General features: G+C 39.3%; 1 protein-coding gene across 4 annotated transcripts in view; it reads left to right on the top strand.

Annotated features, from left to right (window-relative positions):
• The window catches only part of CTNNA2 (catenin alpha 2), a 1089024-nt gene that overhangs the window by 399796 nt on the left and 669583 nt on the right, over positions 1–19645 (top strand). For all 4 annotated transcript variants that reach the window (XM_044772747.2, XM_070511884.1, XM_044772741.2 and 1 more), the window contains exon 7: positions 16744–16947. In XM_044772747.2, coding sequence (XP_044628682.1) covers positions 16744–16947 — 204 coding nt within the window. The remainder of the gene's footprint in view (positions 1–16743; positions 16948–19645) is intronic.

The raw sequence follows: 19645 nt of genomic DNA, 5'->3' as shown, positions 1-19645 counted from the left end.
GAGTTTTCATGAACAGTAAAAATAAGTAGCAGATGCCCATGTTTTTCATGTGTTTTAATTCGTATCCTTTTGAAACATGCTCCGTTTAACAAATATATGTTTTGTGGTAGCAGTTTTACTTCTGGTGCCTAACACTGCCTGGTACATGGTCAGCTCTCAATGAACATTTGTTGAATGAAAGAAAGAATGAATGAGTGACAGTACCTGCTGGACAGCAGATGAAGCAAAATGAGTCAGCCAGTTTAGCCCAAGGGTTATAATTGCTGTCAAAACTTGTTTACATTTAAGAAAGGAGACAAGGCATTGATAGGGCAAAACTGTTGACAATAATGATAATAATTACAATAATAAAATGGCCTTATGCTTTAATCTTTAGGTTTAATTCAATATATCTTTTATCTGGGACTTGGAGAACTTAAATAAAAGTCTTCAAGCCGTCTGCCTGAGAAAGCTGCCGCTTGTGTAGCTTTCACTTCTCAGGTAACTGTTGTGAAGGCTAAGGCATCTCCTTTCTTAAACAACTTCTTCCTTCAAGGTCACATTCCCGTTGACTTTCCTGAATAATTCTATTTCGCTTTATTTTTTTTCTTGCCTCCTTGACCGTTACATCTCCATCTCCTTGGCTTTCTCTTCTTTCCTGCCACCAAAATATGGCTTTTCCTTAGAGTTCAAGCCTTTAGCCTATTCGATTCTCAAGAAAGGGCCTCATGTGTTGGGTCCCATGAACTCCACATCTGTTGCTCTCATCCCACCCTCTGTCACCGAGCTCTAGTCCTGTCTCCAACTGTGTATGTGACATATTAATATGGATGACTTCTGACATCAAAACATTCTCAGACTAAATCTAGTGTTTGTCCTCTGTCAAGCCTAACCTTTCTTGTTCTTGTATTTCTTGTTTAGCTAAAGGAACTACCTTTTTGAATGTGGCTATTCAATCCATAAAACTGAGTCCTATCCACTTTTCTCTGCAGTTAATCTGGAAATTCTATGAATACAGTTCCCTTTATAACTCTTGACTCTTCATTTTTATGACCACTGGTTTATTCGGGACAATATTATTTACCTGGATCATTGCAATAACTTCCTAATTGGCTGCCCTGCCCTCCTCCCCACTTCTTCCCCATATATTCCAACATCCCTGCCAGTCTTGCTTTTCCAAAATGCAAATCAGGTATTATGCATTATTTACCAATGAAAGCCCACCTTCAGGATAAACTTTAAAGTTCTTAGCATGGCATCAAATCATTTCAGTAGGCCCTAACTCTCTCATTTCATATCCTCTCTTTTGCTGCCTTCCATTCTATGTTCTACCGTAATTAACTATTTTTTATTGTTCAGATGTACAATTACTGTTTCATTTACATGCTGCCTCTCATGGTATTTCCTCTGTCTGAACTTCCTTTCCTTTCTTATTTTATTTTTTCTGAGAGGAAGATTGGTCCTAAGCTAACATCTGTTGCCAATCTTCCTCTATTTTATGTGGGATGCTGCCACAGCATGGCTTGATAAGCAGTGTTAGGCCTGCTCCCAGGACTTGAACCTATAAACCCCAGGCCACTGAAGCAGAGCGTGCTAACTTAACGACTACGCCACTGGGCCAGCCCCTCCTTTCCTTTTTTTCACCTAATAAATTTATATTCATCCTTACTCAGGTAGTTTATTTTTTGAAACCTTCACTAATTCTTCCAGTAACTAAACCACTAGTCCTTCTATGTTACTATTATACTTTGTGCATATTAATGTTAAACATATTATTCTGTTTCCAGTTTCTGTCTCTCCAAATATGAGCAACAGGAGGACATAGACCAGGTCTCACTCATACTCTTATCTGCACGGTTAGCAGATAGACATTGAATAAATGTTTGTCGAATGGATACATAAATGAATATGCTCACTGTTTTGATCTTAGTGGCTATCTAGTTTATCCACTCATAATTTCTTCTCAGTCTTCTGGACTGTTGCCATATGCCACATCAACATCTCCACAATAGGCAATCCATGTCTTCGTGAACATTCTTTTGTGTTCCAATGGGCATTCATTGTCTTCTTCCTGGGGTTAACCCTTTTTAGGTGACTGTTTTCCAAAGAATCTAATTTAAATCATCAACAGATGTACATCAAAATCCAGAGTTCAAAAAAGGACGTGACATCCTTATTAAGCACAAAGAATATTTTTCAAGCTATGCTATGTTTCTTGAAAAGCAATTAACATGTTGCACATTATTCCTTTGAGACACAAACTCTTTCCCATCTTAATTTGCCTGCTTAAAAATAGACAGAAAAAGATAGATGAGTTTACCTCAAGGTGTATTGCATTTCCCTTGCGTCCAATGAACCAATTTCCTTTTCATATTTGCAGAATATTGATACAATTATTCTTTCATCAGACATGAAATTTGAGTGTTTAACCAGTTTGTGGAAATCACCTAGTAATTTATTAGGTTGATAACAGCAATTAAATCATAATTGCTTCTGAGAAATATAAATTGACTTTTCATTTTAAATGGATAATTTAACATTTGAAACCACAGACACAGATTGTAACTAATATTTGGAATAAGAAGTTTGTTTCTCCTACTATTAAACTTTAAAAAAATGTCAACCATTGATAATCCAGTTACTAATTATTCAGTTGCTGGATTATTTGGTTCATGTCATATCTTTATTTTTTCCCCTGGCTGTTTACTTTTTTACTGTTTAAGGATGTAATGAGGGAGAGACATGTGCCATGTTGGTAGGCTCATGGTTTTTTCAACTATTTAAAAATGTAAAAGTCATTCTTATCTTATAAACCACACAAAAATGGTTAGCAGGCCTAATGTGGCCCATGAGCCATTGTTTACTGATGCTGGTTTACTCAAACCTTCATATGAGACTTTCAAATGTCTGTGGAATTTTTATTTCTATGACACTGCTGCTTTCAATAACACCCCCTCTTCACAGATACACATGCTATACTTATATGCACACATTAAGAATGCCCATTGGTTTAGCTTACACTGCATGAAAATGGAAAACTTTCCTTTTTTATTTTTATTTTTTTAATTTATTTTGGCAAGGAAGATTGGCCCTGAGCTAACATCTTTGCCAGTCTTTCTTCTATTTCGTATGTGGGTCATCACGATAGCATGGCTTGATGAACGGTGTGTAGGTCTGCGCCTGGGATCTGAACCCGTGAACCCTGGGCCACTGAAGTGGAGCATGCAAACTTAACCACTCCACCTCCCAGCCAGCCCAAGTAGTTTCTTTTTTAGATAAGTCAGGATCAAGGATTTTGCAGTGGCAGTTCACCAACCAGAGGATTTGGCTGCCTCAGATAGTCTGCCTCACACTGACAGCAGAACTAACATTTGTCATCATGATAGGTAATGTGCCCCCACCCCTATAATTCTGAATCTCAAGCTCAGTGAGCCACATCAAATACCAGTGTAGACCAAAATGTGCGTACCTAACTGAAGGGCCACCCACACATATTCATCTGCAAATACTAGGTTCACTGTGGTGCCCTATTGTGCTCTAGAAGCCTTTTGATGAAAGTTGGAAAAAGAACATTTTTGTTCATGAACCCTAAATCTGCTAGTCAGCAAATATTTATCAACTACTTATGTGTGAAAGACTCAGCTGGGTGCAGTAGATGATACCAAAGTGTAAGGAAGGCATACTAATTGGTGATCTCTCTTTCTCTCTCTCTCTTTCCCTCTCTCCCTCTTTCTCTCTCTCTCTCGCATGTGCACACACACACACACACGCCACTCACAATGCATGGTACTCTTGGACAAGGGCCAAATGGATAAGCCAGGTGATAAGTGACGAGGAGTTCAGTAACTGGACTTACAGGAGAGAGCCTTGCAGAGAGTTGAAGATAGTCTTTCCTGAGTAGGGTCAACATGGGCTTCAGAGAAGCATGAGGTAGGAAAGGAATGAAATATTCAATAGAGAAGAAGTAATATCACAGTATGACAAGAAGCATACTGGGGTGGGGTGAGGCAGTCAGAGACCACTTTGGCTGGAACCAGAGGTTCATGAGGAGAGAATGAAGAGGTTCATCCTGGGAGATGAAGTTTGAGAGGCAGAGATGAGTGTGAGATTGCTGAGAATCTTGAAGGCCAAGGATTTTAAATATGAAGTGAATAGATATAAGCTTATATTTCTTTAGGATATACTTGCAGAAAATGACATCCCAGATCTGAGGGTTGGATGAAAAATGCAACCCGTTGCATAGGTCCATTGAGAATTTTGACATATCTTACAAAAGGAATGATGGAAATAGAATTGGAGAACCACCAGTAAGATTGCAGCATCTATAAATTTTCAGTTGGTTGATGATTGTAGGTAAGTGGGGAGTTGTTGAAGATTTTGGGCCAGTGGGGTAATATGATTAAGCAGAATTTTAAGAATGGTCTGTTAGGGAAAAATAAATTATACAAGAAAGGAGGTCAATTTAGAATCTTGATAATGGAGTAGGTGGAGATGATAATGGCCTGAATAAAGGGCAGAGTATGGAGTAACAGTGGAAATATAAAGTATTACATAACAAGTAGCTAGTTCAAATGACTTGATTGTTAATATTTATTACTCCTTTTTGTTTTTTAGGAAATTGGCTCTGAACTAACATCTGTTGGAAATCTTCCTTTTTTTTTTGTTCCTCTCCAATGCCCCAGTACATAGTTGTATATCTCAGTTGTAGGTCATTCTAGTTCCTCTATGTGGTATGCCACTGCACCATGGCCCGATGAGCAGTGTGTAGGTCCATGCCCAGGATCTGAACTGGCAAACTCCAGGCTGCTGAAGCAGAGTGGGAGAACTTAACCACTTGGCCACTGGACTGGCCTCAAATATTTATTACTTATATGTGTCATATACTATTCTAAGCTCTTTATATATATTATTTAATTTTCTCAGCGACTCTGTAGTATAGATACTGCTATTATTCCTGTTTTACAAATGAAGAAACTGAGAAAGTGATCATTTAAGCAATGTGCTCACCAGGAGATACAGCTTCTACCTATAGGAAGAAGTTGAGGGAGTTGGAGCCAGGATTCTAATCCAAGCTGTACCATTTTAGATCTGGTCACAGATTACATTGATGCTTGACCTTTGAACAAAAGTGCCTAAGAGAACAAGGCTGCGAGCACATGGACTTTGGAATCAGAAAGATTCCTCCAGTGTTTCAGTGTGTGGGCTTCAGCAAGCCAATCACTCTGTGTGAGCAACACTCCCTTCCATTGTAAAGTGAGGATTTCTCATTGGTTCTACTTTCTCATTAGCGCAGTAGGACAATGAAGTGAGACTATGGGTTCCCATCCCCTCCTGCTTCTGTGTTTCCTTGATAGAAATGAGAGTGTTAGGCTCTGGAGGAAGATGAAGAGTTCATTCTTACACGTTATAATTGATGTGATGATAGTCCAGCTGGCAATGTCCAGTGTGCCTCTGTAGATAAGGGCCTGGGCCTCAAGAGGGTCAGGACCGGACATGGAACTTGAGTTCTCGCTTACAAGCAGGAGATGGCCAAGGCACAGTAGTTCAGCAATCCGAGAAAGAGCGTATTGAGAGAACTTCTGAGAACAAGGAGCAGGACCTTGGAATATAATAGATACTGGGGTAAATCAAGGAAGAAGAACAGGGGAAGAGATGAGAGAAGGAGCAATCAGAGGAGTATGAGGAGAACCACAGTAAAGCTGGGTCTCGTTAAGCATAGGTGAGGCTTAATTTAAGGAGTGAATGGCAAGTTGTGTTAAATACCTCACAGAGATCAAAGAGGATGAAGACTGAGTAAAAAAAAGATGGCCAACAATGTAGAGAGTGCAAGGAGAATTAAGAGATCATATGCCTACTTTTTCAGCAATAGGGTAAAACCAGTTTTCTTTGTTTAACCATCTAAAGATTTGATTTGATCAAATGCATTTTGGACACTTGCTTTCCAATCAATCCATAATACAAAGCTAAGGATGATTACCTTTGCCCTGCTTTACTGTGATTAGTTGTTAACTAGTATCCTTGTCAGAGCCTAATACTTTGCTCATGAAATGTCCCGAAGCAGCTCAGCAATAGATGATGCAATTAGGGAAAATAAAACCAGCTTCCACTAGATGACACCATCCAGTAGAAGCAGCCCAGAGCTGGACTTCCTCACCCAGTTTTTTTATCCATTACATTTGGTAAATAACTCTGTCTTCCTAAATATAAGTTTTTCCTCTCAAATGAAATTAATATGGCTTAGATAGATTTCTCTTTTTAAAAAACCATTAAATATCTAAGAATAAAAAGTGCTGTATAATTCTCAAGTCGTTATCTTTGTCATTTATTTCTGATTGAACTGGTTAATTACAAATAATATCTTAAGTAGAAAAATGGCATAATTAGGTTATTTTTAAGAATATGCCTGAGAAGAAAGAGTAAGAAATCAATAAGATACTATGCAATTTTAAAATTAAGGCAAGTCTGAAATGCAGGTTAGAGTTTTTCTGTAGCTTAATAAAAAATAGATGATTAAAACTCAATATCCTTGGTATTTTCCATTCCAAATGTTACCCCAATTAGGCCAAGAGAAACTCTTCATGTAAAGATAGAAAGATTCTCACTGGGAGAGCTTGGCACAGAATGAAAAAGATGAAAATGTATCTGTGTTAATTATTGATACACTACAGGGAGAATAAGTGTTTAAAACTGAACAAATAACATGCTTTTGATTTAGACACCTCAGTTAATTTATTAAAATGGTCTTGATTTATGCTTTTATCCCAGAGTTCAGTCTTTAAAAGAAGTATTTAAAGCATTCAGAGCCAGAATTATGCTCGTGCCTTGTTTTCAGTAGATGTCCTTCATTCTCAGTTTTCAGTGTTGTAAAATTCCATTTCTTTTTCTCCTTCTATAGGCATTTCAATGGGAGACTGGGAGAGACTGCCTCAGGGGTTACTAGTTAAATATTTTTAACTGGATAACAGGCATTTCCTAAAGAACACTGTAGTGAATAGTTAATAGGTATTACAGGGACTTGTTCCTTTGTTTTGGATTCTATCAGTGCAGCAAAATACTACAATAAATAAAATTAAATGCCGTTAACAATTCTTGATCTCATGAGGACTCTCTGTGACCTTCTGTGACCAAGACCATTTCTAAAATGCCAAGATGGCATGAAGCTCTAAGCTAAACTGTATCTTGGATTTCTCTAGGCATGCTCAGTCATCCTCAGATTTCACCGAGGCTAAGGTACCACTACCTCCAGACCACATGGCTTTGTACTCCTTCTTCATGTTGCAAGAAACAGAAGGACTCTTGAATTTTATACTTGGGAGAAAGAGGGAGGGAGGAAGCGCTGTGATATCAATGAAACATAAAACCTACTAGTGATACCCCAGGACAGGGCAGACTGCACAATTTAAATGTGCAGAGGTAAATAGGACCATGGGTGATGATAAAGGTGCAAGGCAAAGGAAGTGAAGACATGTGCACATTGTTGCCTAGTCCTGGGAAAAGCACAGAATAATTAAAGGAGAAACATTCCCTCACCTAAACATGCATAGTCATTTAGGTCTTCTGTTTTTCCTTGCTTTAATTACTCCATATCAGAATGATATATTCCTTTAGAAGAATGAGTTTGACTACTGTTCCCTTCCTCTATGAGATTTTTTTAAAGATCTTTAAAAAATGAAAGTGAATGGCTACGTAAGGGCATGTTGACATTTATTTTACTTCTGCTTGTTTGATTGGAAATAGTTACGTTGGACAGCAGGTGGTGAGGGTCTGCTGTGTGTGAGTAGTGCAGCACAATTTATTGTTTTCCTTAGTCGCTACCTTGAGCCTTGAAGGTAGTAAAATCCAGGACACATTCATCTTCCAGGGTTGTCACAAACAACAAAGAAAACTGCAAGACTTTCTCATACCACTAGCATTTGCTTTTTCCATGTTTATAAGGTTAGACTTTGGAGAACAAATTATTAAATCAGTCCATTCTTTATATTATAAAATTGTTTTCTTCACTGTCTTTTTTTTGGCATTTTGAAAGTTCTTTATACATTTGAGATGACTAAGTAGTTTTCTAGAGGGTCTCACTAACATTGAACACCAGAAAACTAAAGATAAATAAGATTTTTCCCCCAGTCTTTAACAAGCAGTTTCTTGGCTATTAAGGAAAAAAAAAAACTTCACCTTCCTCATCTGTGTGTTAAGAATCTTGGGTACTTAATCTGTGAGTATAAAACCACTCCAGTAGTGTTATGTGTATGCCTTTATAGCATACAACAAGTTAAACACATTACTTTTATGCTTTAGATCTTACCAGGTATGCCAGTCTTGCTCAATTACTGCTTTGAGTGCAATTAGATACAAATTCAGCTGGATGGATGGATAATTCCTAGCCAAAGAAAGAATAAAATATATTTGTCTTTTCCTTCTTGGTAGAAAAAGTGTATTATACTACCTGCTGACCAGTTTGAAACCAGTGAGAAATTAAAATTAGGATAAAGTAGCGTTTTAGAGCTTGGTCTTTGTAGAGCTAGCTTTGCTTGGTCATTGTTCAGTGTTTTTCATATCTTCTTAACGCGTGAAAGAATCAGTACTACTGCTACTTTTGTGTCTGAGATGGGAAAATGGTTGTTCCATTAATTTCCTCATGGTGATTGACATCACGTGTGCAGGAAGATACAAAAGGGAAACAATGTATTATAGCGGCTAGATCATAGACTCTGGAGCTAGAGGGCCCGCATCCTGATTCCATCTCTGCCCTTTGCCTTGTATGTGCCTGGACAATTATTCATCTCTCTGAGCACATTCCCTGCTATATCTAGTTGACATCTAGCCGTGTTTTTTTTGTGTGTGTTTTGTTCTGTTTTATGATTCTTGTTATTGTAAATCTGGTCTTCCAATTGGATATTCCTTGAATATATCAAGGGAATCGACTGCATATTAATACAAGTGACTTCATGAAAAAGATTTTTTAATTTGCAGTAATTTTTTTGGCTGATTCTCATTTTTTCCAAGTAGACAGCTATAACATCTGAAATCAGAAATAGTTTTCAACTTCTCCTTTCTAATTCCAGTGCCATTTACTTCTTCCTTTTTTCTAGTTGTATTTTCTAGAACCTTCAGAAAACATTAAATAATTTGTTATGAACTTGAAAATATTTTTGTTTTGTCTCAATATTACCAGTTTGCTTCTTTTACTTTCCATTGAGCCTGATGTGGCTTTTGGATTAAGATATTTCTAAATAAATAAGTACAGTAGGGGCTGGCCACGTGGCCGAGTGGTTAAGTTCGCGTGGGCCGCTTTGGAGGCCCAGGATTTCGTTTGGATCCTGGGGGCGGACATGGCACCACTCATCAGGCCATGCTGAGATGGTGTCCCACATAGAACAACTAAAAGGCCCCACAACTAAAATATACAACTATGTACTGGGGGGATTTGCGGAGAAAAAGCAGAAAAAAAGAAGATTGGCAACAGTTGTTAGCTCAGGTGCCAATCTTTAAAAAAATAAAAATAATTACAGTACACACACAGATATACACACATAAGCACACAGTTTATCATTAGTAACTTCCTAACTTCTAAATTCAATGGACAATTTTAGTCTTGATCTTATTTGCCCTCTTTGTAGAATTCCCTGTTGTTCTCCCTTGTGAACTATGGCCATACAATCTCCTGGATCTAGTCAAATCTCTCTGACCCTTCTTTTCTGTGTCATTTGTGGGCTCTTTCTCTGTTACACATTGAGGGTTCCCCGTGTTGTGTCTTGGGCTCACTACTCTTCTCCTTTTGTTAATTCTCCTTGGGATATCACATCCATTCTCATGGCTTCAACTCCTGCTTTTATTCTGATAATCCTAAATCTTTACAGCTGGCCCATTTTCATACACTTGTAATCAATTTCCACCACGCTTTTCCACTTAAATGAATCAAAGGCACCTAAAGCCTGCTCTTCTTCACCTGTTATCTATCTCAATTGTTCAAGGTAAGCAAATACTTTCTTAAACGGCCAATAGTAAATATTGCAAGCTTTGTGGGCCATACAGTCTATGTCTTAACTTTTCAACCCTGCCATTGCAGTGTGAAAATAGCCATGGACAGCGTGTAAATGAATAGGCCTTACTGTGTTCTAATAATTTACAAAATAGGAGGCTGACACCCAGGATATGCATGCTGAGGCCTGCATTGTTGATGTTGCCCATGCTGTAAATTTGGGTTTCTGTCTTTGACTCCTTCTTCATTGTCATAGTCTGTATATCAACAAATTTTGCAGATTGACATTCTAAATGTGTCCCAATATGTGCCTTTCTCTTTATCTGTACAAACACAATCTTGTACTCTCCGCATCATTCTTTGGGGCTCTGAAGGCTTGGTAATTGCTCCCCCGTCTTTTACTTCTAGTCCTGCCAAAGCTAACTTCCCTAACTACCAGAGAAAACTTTCTAAAACCAGACAGAATTATGCCACTCTTATGTTTTAAACTCTTGATGACTCTTCATCGTTTAAAGGGGTTCACAAAGTGAAAGCTGCTCAACATGGCATAGAAGTCTCTTCTGGACATGGCTGTTTCTCTCCTCAGCAATGATGTCTCCTATTTTTTTTTTTTTTTTTTTTTTGTCTGTGTAGGTCCTTGGAGAAACAAATGTCAAGATAGATGGGATTAGATGTGTAAGGAAGAATTGCCTGTGAAGCATAAAGTGGGAGAGAAGCAGCAGAAATATGTTGAAAGAGATTTTTGACTGCAATGTTGGTCATACACCTGTGAAAGGAGAGCAAGGAAGAAAGAGGCCCTGGGTAGGAAGAGCCTCAGCACAGTTCTGAGAAGGTCTGGGTCAGGCCGGTGGGGAGTCCAGAGCAGGAGCAGAAGTTGCCTGTCAGAGAAGTGAAGTCCTCATTAGGCAGGAATGGCCTGACTATGCTCAGTGATTGACAGGGCTTGCCTGGGGTCAAGTGTGGCTCCTTGTTAAATTGTGGTGGATCTATAGGTGCAGTAGATAGAGACAGTCAGTTGACTATGCTCGCACAGAAGTTTCTCTTAAAGGAGAGTTGCTTGGGGCACCTCCACGGCACCATACCTGTGACTTCACACTTTACACTTCAGCTTCAATAAACCTTTTAGAATACTTTTCATACGCTGTGATATCTTTCACTTCCATGCATTTGTTCTCACTTCCTGTTCTGTCTGCATCGCCTCTTCTTGCCCCTGACTTTTCTTGGCCAACTGCTTTTCACTCTTGAAGTCTTAGCTGAGGAATAATCTCTTCCTGAAAGATTTCTTTGGTGATCTCCTACTTCCCAACTGTGTGGATTGCCATCACTCAGTCATTCCTTAACATCACTGGTGTATTTCCCAGATTACAATTGGTTGCACGATTTTGTTTTTATTTTTGATTAGACAGGGGACCTCTGGAAATAAGGGATTGTTCTGTCCATGCCCTCAGACACGCACAGTAACTGGCACCCACTTGTTGAATAGATGGCTATACTCTCGATTATCCCTTAGAAAGGCAAAGTGACCCAGATGTGAAATAAAAGACAGTATGACAGATAATACTTATGCCATTATTTTTGGTTTAGGAGAGTTTCATAGTTTTTTTAAGTAAGAAATATATGTGTATATTTTTAAAGATTGGAACCTGAGCTATCATCTGTTGCCAATCCTCTCTTTTTTTTCCTTCTTCTCCCCAAAGGCCCCCAGTACATAGCTGTATATTCTAGTTGTAGGTCCTTCTGGCTGTGCTATGTGGGATGCCACCTCAGCATGGCTTAATGAGCAGTGCTAGGTCTGTGCCCAGGATCCAAACCTGCAAAACCTTGGGCCGCTGAATTGGCATGTGTGAACTTAAACTACTGAGCCATGGGGCCAGCCCTGAAATATATTTTTATAATTATGATTTATTAGGCTCATTTCAACTGAAATCTGATTCAGTGGAAGGAACACTGGGCTTAAAGTCAAAAGAGCTCTGTTCAAATCCTGGTGTCCTCATTTCCTAGCTAAATGACCATGGGGCAATGTCTCGGGCATCATTTTCCTCTTCAGTAAGATGGAGACAGTAATTTCAAGGATGCAAACTTGTTGACCTCTCAAATTATTTGCAATGCATTCAACTTCTTGCTTTAACAGAGGACTGTCTGCTGCTTCCTATTGTATCAGAGCTTCCATCAAGCTTAACTCAATGTCCCGCGATTGTACTGAAGTTTTAGATCACATACTCCTTGTAGAGAGGATAGATGATAGGTGCGATTTAAAAGCAGTATTCTTCTAACAATTGTCTGTGTGGTGAGTACAGTTAAATGTATTATTCTGGGAAGTAGTTTTGAACTGTACGGTCTCCTGAATTATTTCAAGTTAAAATTTTTATAGAGTTCAACATTGGAAAAAATGGGAGATCAATTATGTGGGACTAGAGAGACTGTTACAGCACTGACTCGATGGCCAAATAGGATCCTAGCCTCCTGTACTTGGCAGTGAATTATTGTAGCCGCTATCTTTATGGCCATGCTTTCCAATGGCCACTCCATAAACTGTAAGATTGAAAACAATAATTTTTTAAAGTAAAGATGTTAATAAAAAATAAGAGAAGTAAAAGTCACAAAACACAAAATATTATGCAAATCAAATAAGCAGAATGAAAATAGACAAAATAAAAAGAAATTAAAGTAAGTCTTATTTAAGAAAAGAAGACAAAGATAAAGAAATGTAGGCCCACAATTTTAAAATAAACTAAAATGACAGTATATGATGGAACTAAAAGATCAAAAGGATAAAGAGATTAAATGAGCTTTAAGAATGCAAGCAAGAGACTTAGATATTTAAAATGTAAAATCTCAGTGGATTAAAATAAGTCAGTACAGTTGGAAGCTGCCTAAAATTATCTCGCAGGAGCATATCTTTGTCATAAAGGGAGAGACAGGAAGACTTGGCCTTGCTCTCTCTGGCACTGGCATGTTACCCATTTGAAATATTCCGTCAGTGACCAGGGAGGGGAGTTTTGATCCTGGACGCTGCTGCTTGTGTTCCTCTTCCGACCACCAGAGGGAAGCCGCACAGAGAAGTGGGGCCAGGCTGAGCTGATTCAGGCAAATGAGGCGATCTGTTTGCTCCGCTGAAATGACCCTGAAGAGAACCTGCCTAGGTGTGTGTTTTTAAGTCAGTCCCAAAGAATGCAGAAGCAGATACTCCTCCCGTACTCCACTTTGCTTTTCATTCTCTGTATTTCTTGCTCAGGATTCAGCTCCAGGAGTTTGTTTTTTTCCTATTACTTTAGCAACTGTAGAATAGAAACTGTGGAAACTGTCTTTTCCTCAGGCCCTTTGGCCCCTGGCTTCATTTTTTTTCTCATTCTTTTCTCATTTCCTAAAGCTGGTTTGAGATCTGGTCAGTTCTCAGAACACCCCCCCACACACACACCCACACCCCATGCCCACTCCCATCCTCACACACACATCCCCATTCACCCATTAAACACAACCGAAACCCACCCTCTTATAGATAAACGAACACAGGCAATCCGTACCCCCATATACACACAAGTGCACAGATACCCGTGGGCACGTGGACACTGCCCTTCACCTTTATGCATCTTCTCTCCCCTGAGTGGCTTCTCCTCACCAGCCTTCCACATCCATCATTGAAGGGCTTCCCATCTCCACCACAGATATAGGTTGAAATATTGTAAATTTATTGTTTCTTTTCCAGGGAGATTTTTTTAAAGTTTTTCCCCTGTGATCTATAAATAATGAATAATTCCATTAGAAAAGTGATGAATAGTGTAACTTTTATGCAGAGTTTTTCAAGCTCAATGTTTCAGTGCATTTACTTCTCAACAGCCCCGGGCCATGTCATGTTGGATGCTCGTGCGACTGACACTGCAAATTCTCTCTTCCCACATTTCCCAAAGTGTGTTCCTTGGGTTCTCATAGATAAAGTGTGCATTTTAAAGGAGACCCTCTCTGTGCTCAAATGGGTTTGAGGAATGCTACAGTAAACTGACTCCTTTAATGCAGAACTCCCCACAGCATTTCATGTGATAATTTGCTCTGGGCCATGCAGTGTTTCCAAAACATATTTGGCCAGGGAAACTTATGTTTTCATCAAAACATTACATCTTTAAGCTCAGTGTTCCATGGAAAATAATTTAGGAAGTAATGTTCTAATGACAGTAGTACATTTTGCTCTGTGCTGCAGAGAAACTAGTTTACAACTACCCTCATTGAAGAGTTCAAATTTACCTCAGTATATTTCCATCAAATTGGCACTGCTTTATATTTTTAGTCCCAAAGAATAATAAAAATCTATCCTGGAGCCAATATATAATTCTGAAGGGTCTCCTGAAACCTCAAAGCAGAACAAATAATTTTTATTATGTTTTATGTTAATATGATTTTCTGTACAAGAGTTCTTTGAAAGTCGATAATCTTTATAAAGGAAAAAAGCCTAATTATATTTTGACCAGGTGTTTCTTTAATTAGAATATCAGTACTTAATGCATGCTACATCGTAAGTAAAATTACCATAAATGCATCAACTGAAAGGCAGTAGAAAGAAAGACGCAGCTAGAACAAGAGAGAATTCAAATGGATCCCGCTGAGAAGAGTCATTGCCGATCAGCTCTTGTGCAGATGACACGTGTAGCAGGAACACCTATGCTCCCCTCTCAGCTTTCCTTTGATAATCTCACCTATAATGATGGACTCTGCAAAGCCATCCTCTGCACTGAGGCCTCCACAGGATTTTTGGACACTGTTTGGAGGATTACTATGGCACAAGGGAGAGGGTCTGAGGGACATTATTCTGAGTTAAGTAAAAATCATCCTCTTTCTAAGATCTAAGAGAGTGCAAGTGTGAAGGTGATCTTCATGCCAAAACCTGGCACAGAATAGCTTATCTCCTATTTGCACGACTTCATGCATTTGCCCTCTAAACAAGAAGAAATTTTGATCAATGAGTAATTTCCTTGGAAACCTAAGATTCCAGGGGACTTCAGTCCTGTCTGTGTTTAGTGTGTGCTTCTTTCTTTCTAAGTCGCCCTCTGCTTGCACTCATTCCTCAGGACTGCATTGTCCTTGTTTTGGAAGGATCTGTCTGCTATGGAGACTTGCATTTGAGAAGGAATCCGAGAATCAGAGCCACTGATGCTGGGAGCACAACCGTCAACAAATACTTAGGAACTTTGGAGAGTTGGGGAAAACCTTCCTAGAGCACATACTCGGACCTATTTTTTAATCACTAAGAAGTTATTTTATATTTCACTAGACAAAAATCACATAAGTGTCTTTTATGCTCTCCCCTCTCCTTTTAGCACTAAGCACTCCAGCAGGCACAGAGTATGTACTCAGCAGTTGGCAGATTGTCAATAGCATAGCTCCGGCTCTCATTTGATTTTCTTATTATATTTGTAGATATGGTAAATTGTGTTTTCTAACCTTATGCGTACATATATATTTCTTAATTTGATGAACATTTAAGAGCAGATGAACATCAAAGAAAATGGTAATAGAATGGCAATTCACCATAAGATCCTAGAGTCGGAAGATCGTTTACTCCATCACCACTACTCTGGTCCTTGCATCTCTGTGTGCACCTTCAGTGAAGATGAGCATACTATTTCCTGCAGCAGGTCATTCCACTTGGTTAACCTTGTTAGGATGATCTTCCTTGTTTTGAGCAGAAAAAGCCATTGGGCAAAGTCAGCTTTGCCTCTCTATTTCATGCAGTTAGTTATCTAACCAACACACTTCATCAGTCTTGCCACTCCCTTGACTTACTGGGAATATTCTCCAGGTTCTGCTCCTATCCCTCTTACTACCTTTTCTATCTTCTTTTCTCATTCTCATCTTTCTACATAGTCTTGGAAATTGATATTAACTGGGTCTTCTTTGGTCTACTCTTCTTGTTCTATTTACTTTACTAGTATGCCATTCACTACCTTGTGTCCAAATACCTGCTCCTTCTACAGGCTGCTATATCTTCTGGATTCTGGATGCATATTTCTGTCTAACCCTGGTCATCTGCCCCTACATGTTTCCAGGCTCCACAGACTTAGCAGGGGCCACACTAAGCTTAAATTCTCTGTGACACCTTCCTTTTAGGAAACATCACTAATTTTCCTCTTATCTAGGCTCCTTCAGAACATTGCATACCACTATCAGGATACTGTCAGTTAATTGTGACAACCCACACACACAGAGACGCACAGACATTATGAATCCTTTCCTAGAGCACTAGTTTTCATACAAATATTAGTTCCTAGTAGGAAGTGACCTGTACTGTCTATGCCTGTTGGATGCTATTTGCCCAAGTTTCAAAAGGCATCCTGCCATGAGACTGTCTGCTTTTCATGAGGTGGATGTGATGTGTACATCGGTCACCACTAACGCATCCTGAAGTTGTTGGTTACACATTATGTTCTAGCTCTGGGGCTCTCAAATCTTCCCATGATCCCTGAAAGTGCTGCACTGAAATGTGCTTTCCTCGAAGACAGCAAACTTAAAAAAAGCCAAGCGAGTGTCACAATTTCATTTGAAAACTCTTCAATGAGATAGCCTTTGCCAAGAACACATTCTTAAAACAAGATGTGCTATTTTGTCCCTGAAGATGAGATTTAGGGCAGAATATCTTACAGAACATTGCTACTGTGTCAAGGCCCCTTTAGAATTTGTCTAAGTAACCAGTTTCTTCTCCACAGAGAAGTCCCCGCCTCCCATATTTCTGGTTTAGAAAACAGGGTGCAAAGTCAATCTTCTCTTCTCTGCTGATTTTTTCATTGTTCGGCTTTCAGAATAAGATAATCCTGGACCCCATGACGTTCAGCGAGGCCAGGTTCCGGCCGTCCCTCGAGGAGAGGCTGGAGAGCATCATCAGCGGCGCGGCGCTCATGGCCGACTCGTCCTGCACCCGCGACGACCGGCGCGAGAGGATCGTGGCCGAGTGCAACGCCGTGCGGCAGGCGCTCCAGGACCTGCTCAGCGAGTACATGAATAACGTAAGTCCTGGGCTCCCCTGCTCGCGGCTTGGGGAATGCTGGAGCACGATCTTGTGGCTCTCAGGAAAGCATGCATAGTCTGAAAAGAGGATAGGCGTTCCCCAGAGAGAGTCAGCCAGGTGAAACCGAAGGATCACTTTGGGAGAATCGGCGTCCTGATTTGGTCTCGGAATGAATTTTTAGTGTGGAAGAGATTTTTTTAGGAAAAGTTTGGCTTTTCACTTGAGTGATTTCTTGGTCATTTTAGTGTATGGCCTTTGATTTAGGTAAGATTTCAATTGGTCAAAGTTGGTGGTTGATGGAAATAACTGAGGATCACTGAAGTCCTCTTTTACAGTGAGCATTTTCAAAGCTAAGGATAGCTATAAATGCTAGTCTTCATCCCTAAGAGGCGTTAATAAGCATAGCAAGTTTTTAAATGTTTGTACATGGTTGGTTAAGGCGGAAACGTTCTAACTGCAGTGAAATTTGGAGGAACTTTATTGATCCATTGTGCAATTACAAACTCTTATAAGAGTGAGTCTTCAAGTTTTCAAATGGGTGTTGGTGGCATCTAGTGGTACTGCAGCACAGACAATAGGTGGCCACTCCCACAGTTGTAAAATGTGATGTTGCTTGTGTACCTGAAAACTCTATGAAGGAGATGAAATCCATGTTCTTTGTTTTGAAAGGTACTAAATTATGTTTTATTGATTTGCTACATTTGTTCAGCTGAGGTGGTGTTGTTGATGCCCAATGCTTGCAACCGTGAATGAGGTGGAGTTCCTCTTGTCCCGGACTCCTGGGTTTGAGAGAATTCAGCAGAAAGCGAAAAAATGTAGGTTAAGTGAGGTCTTGACATTACATGTTGAAGGAATGCCCTGGGTAGTGGTCAGGCAGGGAACAGGACACTACAGATCTGCTCACAGCTTTGGAAGCCCATGCCAGTTCCTATTAGAATACCCTGAGACAATGCTGAGGCAAAGCAGTCAACCTATGTTCTTCCCTCCAGCTGATTCTTCTTACCATTCCCATCCCTAACTGATGTGCCGCCCATGGGTCCAGCCAGGTGTCAGCATTGACAGGAACAGTGCTGCTCCTGCCAGACTCTCCAGAGAACTTTGATCTAGAAAAGAAAAAGATGTAGAATGCCCTACAAACTAAAAACCAAAATCTCTTCCCTTTCTATGACCCTTCAGATTCTTTGATTTTGGAAGACTCGCCCATTTTCAGCACACAAAGAATAAGGTGTGGCTGCCTCACATGGTACCCCGCTGCTTAGGAGGACTTCTGCTTAGGACACTGGATGGCCAACACTGTGATTTTGTCCTATGGGTGCTGTGCAAGGGAAAGCTAGAAATGTTAATTGCCGGTATCTCTCACCCTGAGTGAATCTTCTGAATAGCAGATGTGACAGAAAAGAATGCTTATAAAATCTGGGATTCTGTTTGTTTGTTTTTTTAACAGAATGGCAACAGGTTAATTAGTGGTATGCAGAATTTGGTTTTATATTAAGGCATGCTAATATTCCTGTCAATGAAGAGTTATTGACAAAGACAGAAGTAGAAACTACAGAGATCACAGTGGTGGTGAAGATCTCAATATAAATAAATCAGAAAAAAGAAGTATGTTCTTGTGACTAGAAATCACAGAATGTGATTAAAGAAGAGTTGATCAAGATGTGACATGCAATTTTCAATTTGGTGTCTAGAATCCTGTCAAGAAGTTTTTTCTTTCAGTGTAAACTCATACTGATCAGCAGAGCTGATGGATTTTTGTGTTTTATTGACTCCAGGTGCTTGTTTTTCTGTTCTCAACCTTGTGATGCAGGAATGTTTTGTATTTTTATTGAAAACTTGGTGTCTACTTTGATATGGTTATAGATAACACATAGGTGGGTATAGTGCTTAAATTTCAAAGTGTGCAAATTCTATTCACTTTGAACCATCAGGATCAAAGGCTGAAATAAAACGTCTCCTGTTGACTTTTATATAAACTGTATAAAATTTACTTGGACTTCACACTTCCTTGGTGATTTCAAGAATTAGATGCAGCTAGACCAGCTCCATAATCCCCGTCCAGTGCACTCATTTCTACTGCCATAATATCAATTTATTTTTACTTTGATATAACATGTATTAGTATAAAAAACATACACATCTATGCCTTGACTGAAAAGTCTATTGTAATTAATGGCAAACAATAACTTAGCCAATTGTGACTAGACTGTTATAAGTATTTTTAAATTTTATAAACTTTGGGAATAAAAGTAATATCAAATTATCACTCTGCCGATTTTCATCATACTGTGCTGTGCAATATCATTAGGATAAATAAGTCATTAGATTGAGGAGAAAATATTTAAATCTTGGCATAACTGACACATCTGGATTCTCAAAGTCTCCTGTTTTGTCCCTGATGAAGATTCAAATTATGATGCTCACTTGTAGGCAAAGCTGTTCTAAAATCATAGACTTGCCAAGCAGTATGGAATGGAGGGAAGTGGAGATTGGAGAGAAGAGCTGTATACTAAATGATCCGGGAAAAGCAGTCTGCGTGGGGCATGGGCCATGATTTAGCCACATGGCTTACACTGAGCTCAATAGGATGTCAGTTGTGTATCAGATATTTCCACAAAGGTATATGCAAATTAATGAATGTGTGTGTGTGATTTGAAGATGTAACAAAAATTGTATACTTGAAAGAAACTGTGGTATGG

The sequence above is a fragment of the Equus asinus genome, chromosome 6, assembly GCF_041296235.1.
Source record: "Equus asinus isolate D_3611 breed Donkey chromosome 6, EquAss-T2T_v2, whole genome shotgun sequence".
Classification (NCBI taxonomy): domain Eukaryota; kingdom Metazoa; phylum Chordata; class Mammalia; order Perissodactyla; family Equidae; genus Equus; species Equus asinus.
Note: the sequence above shows the minus strand (reverse complement) of the source record. Positions and strands in the feature narration are given on the sequence as shown.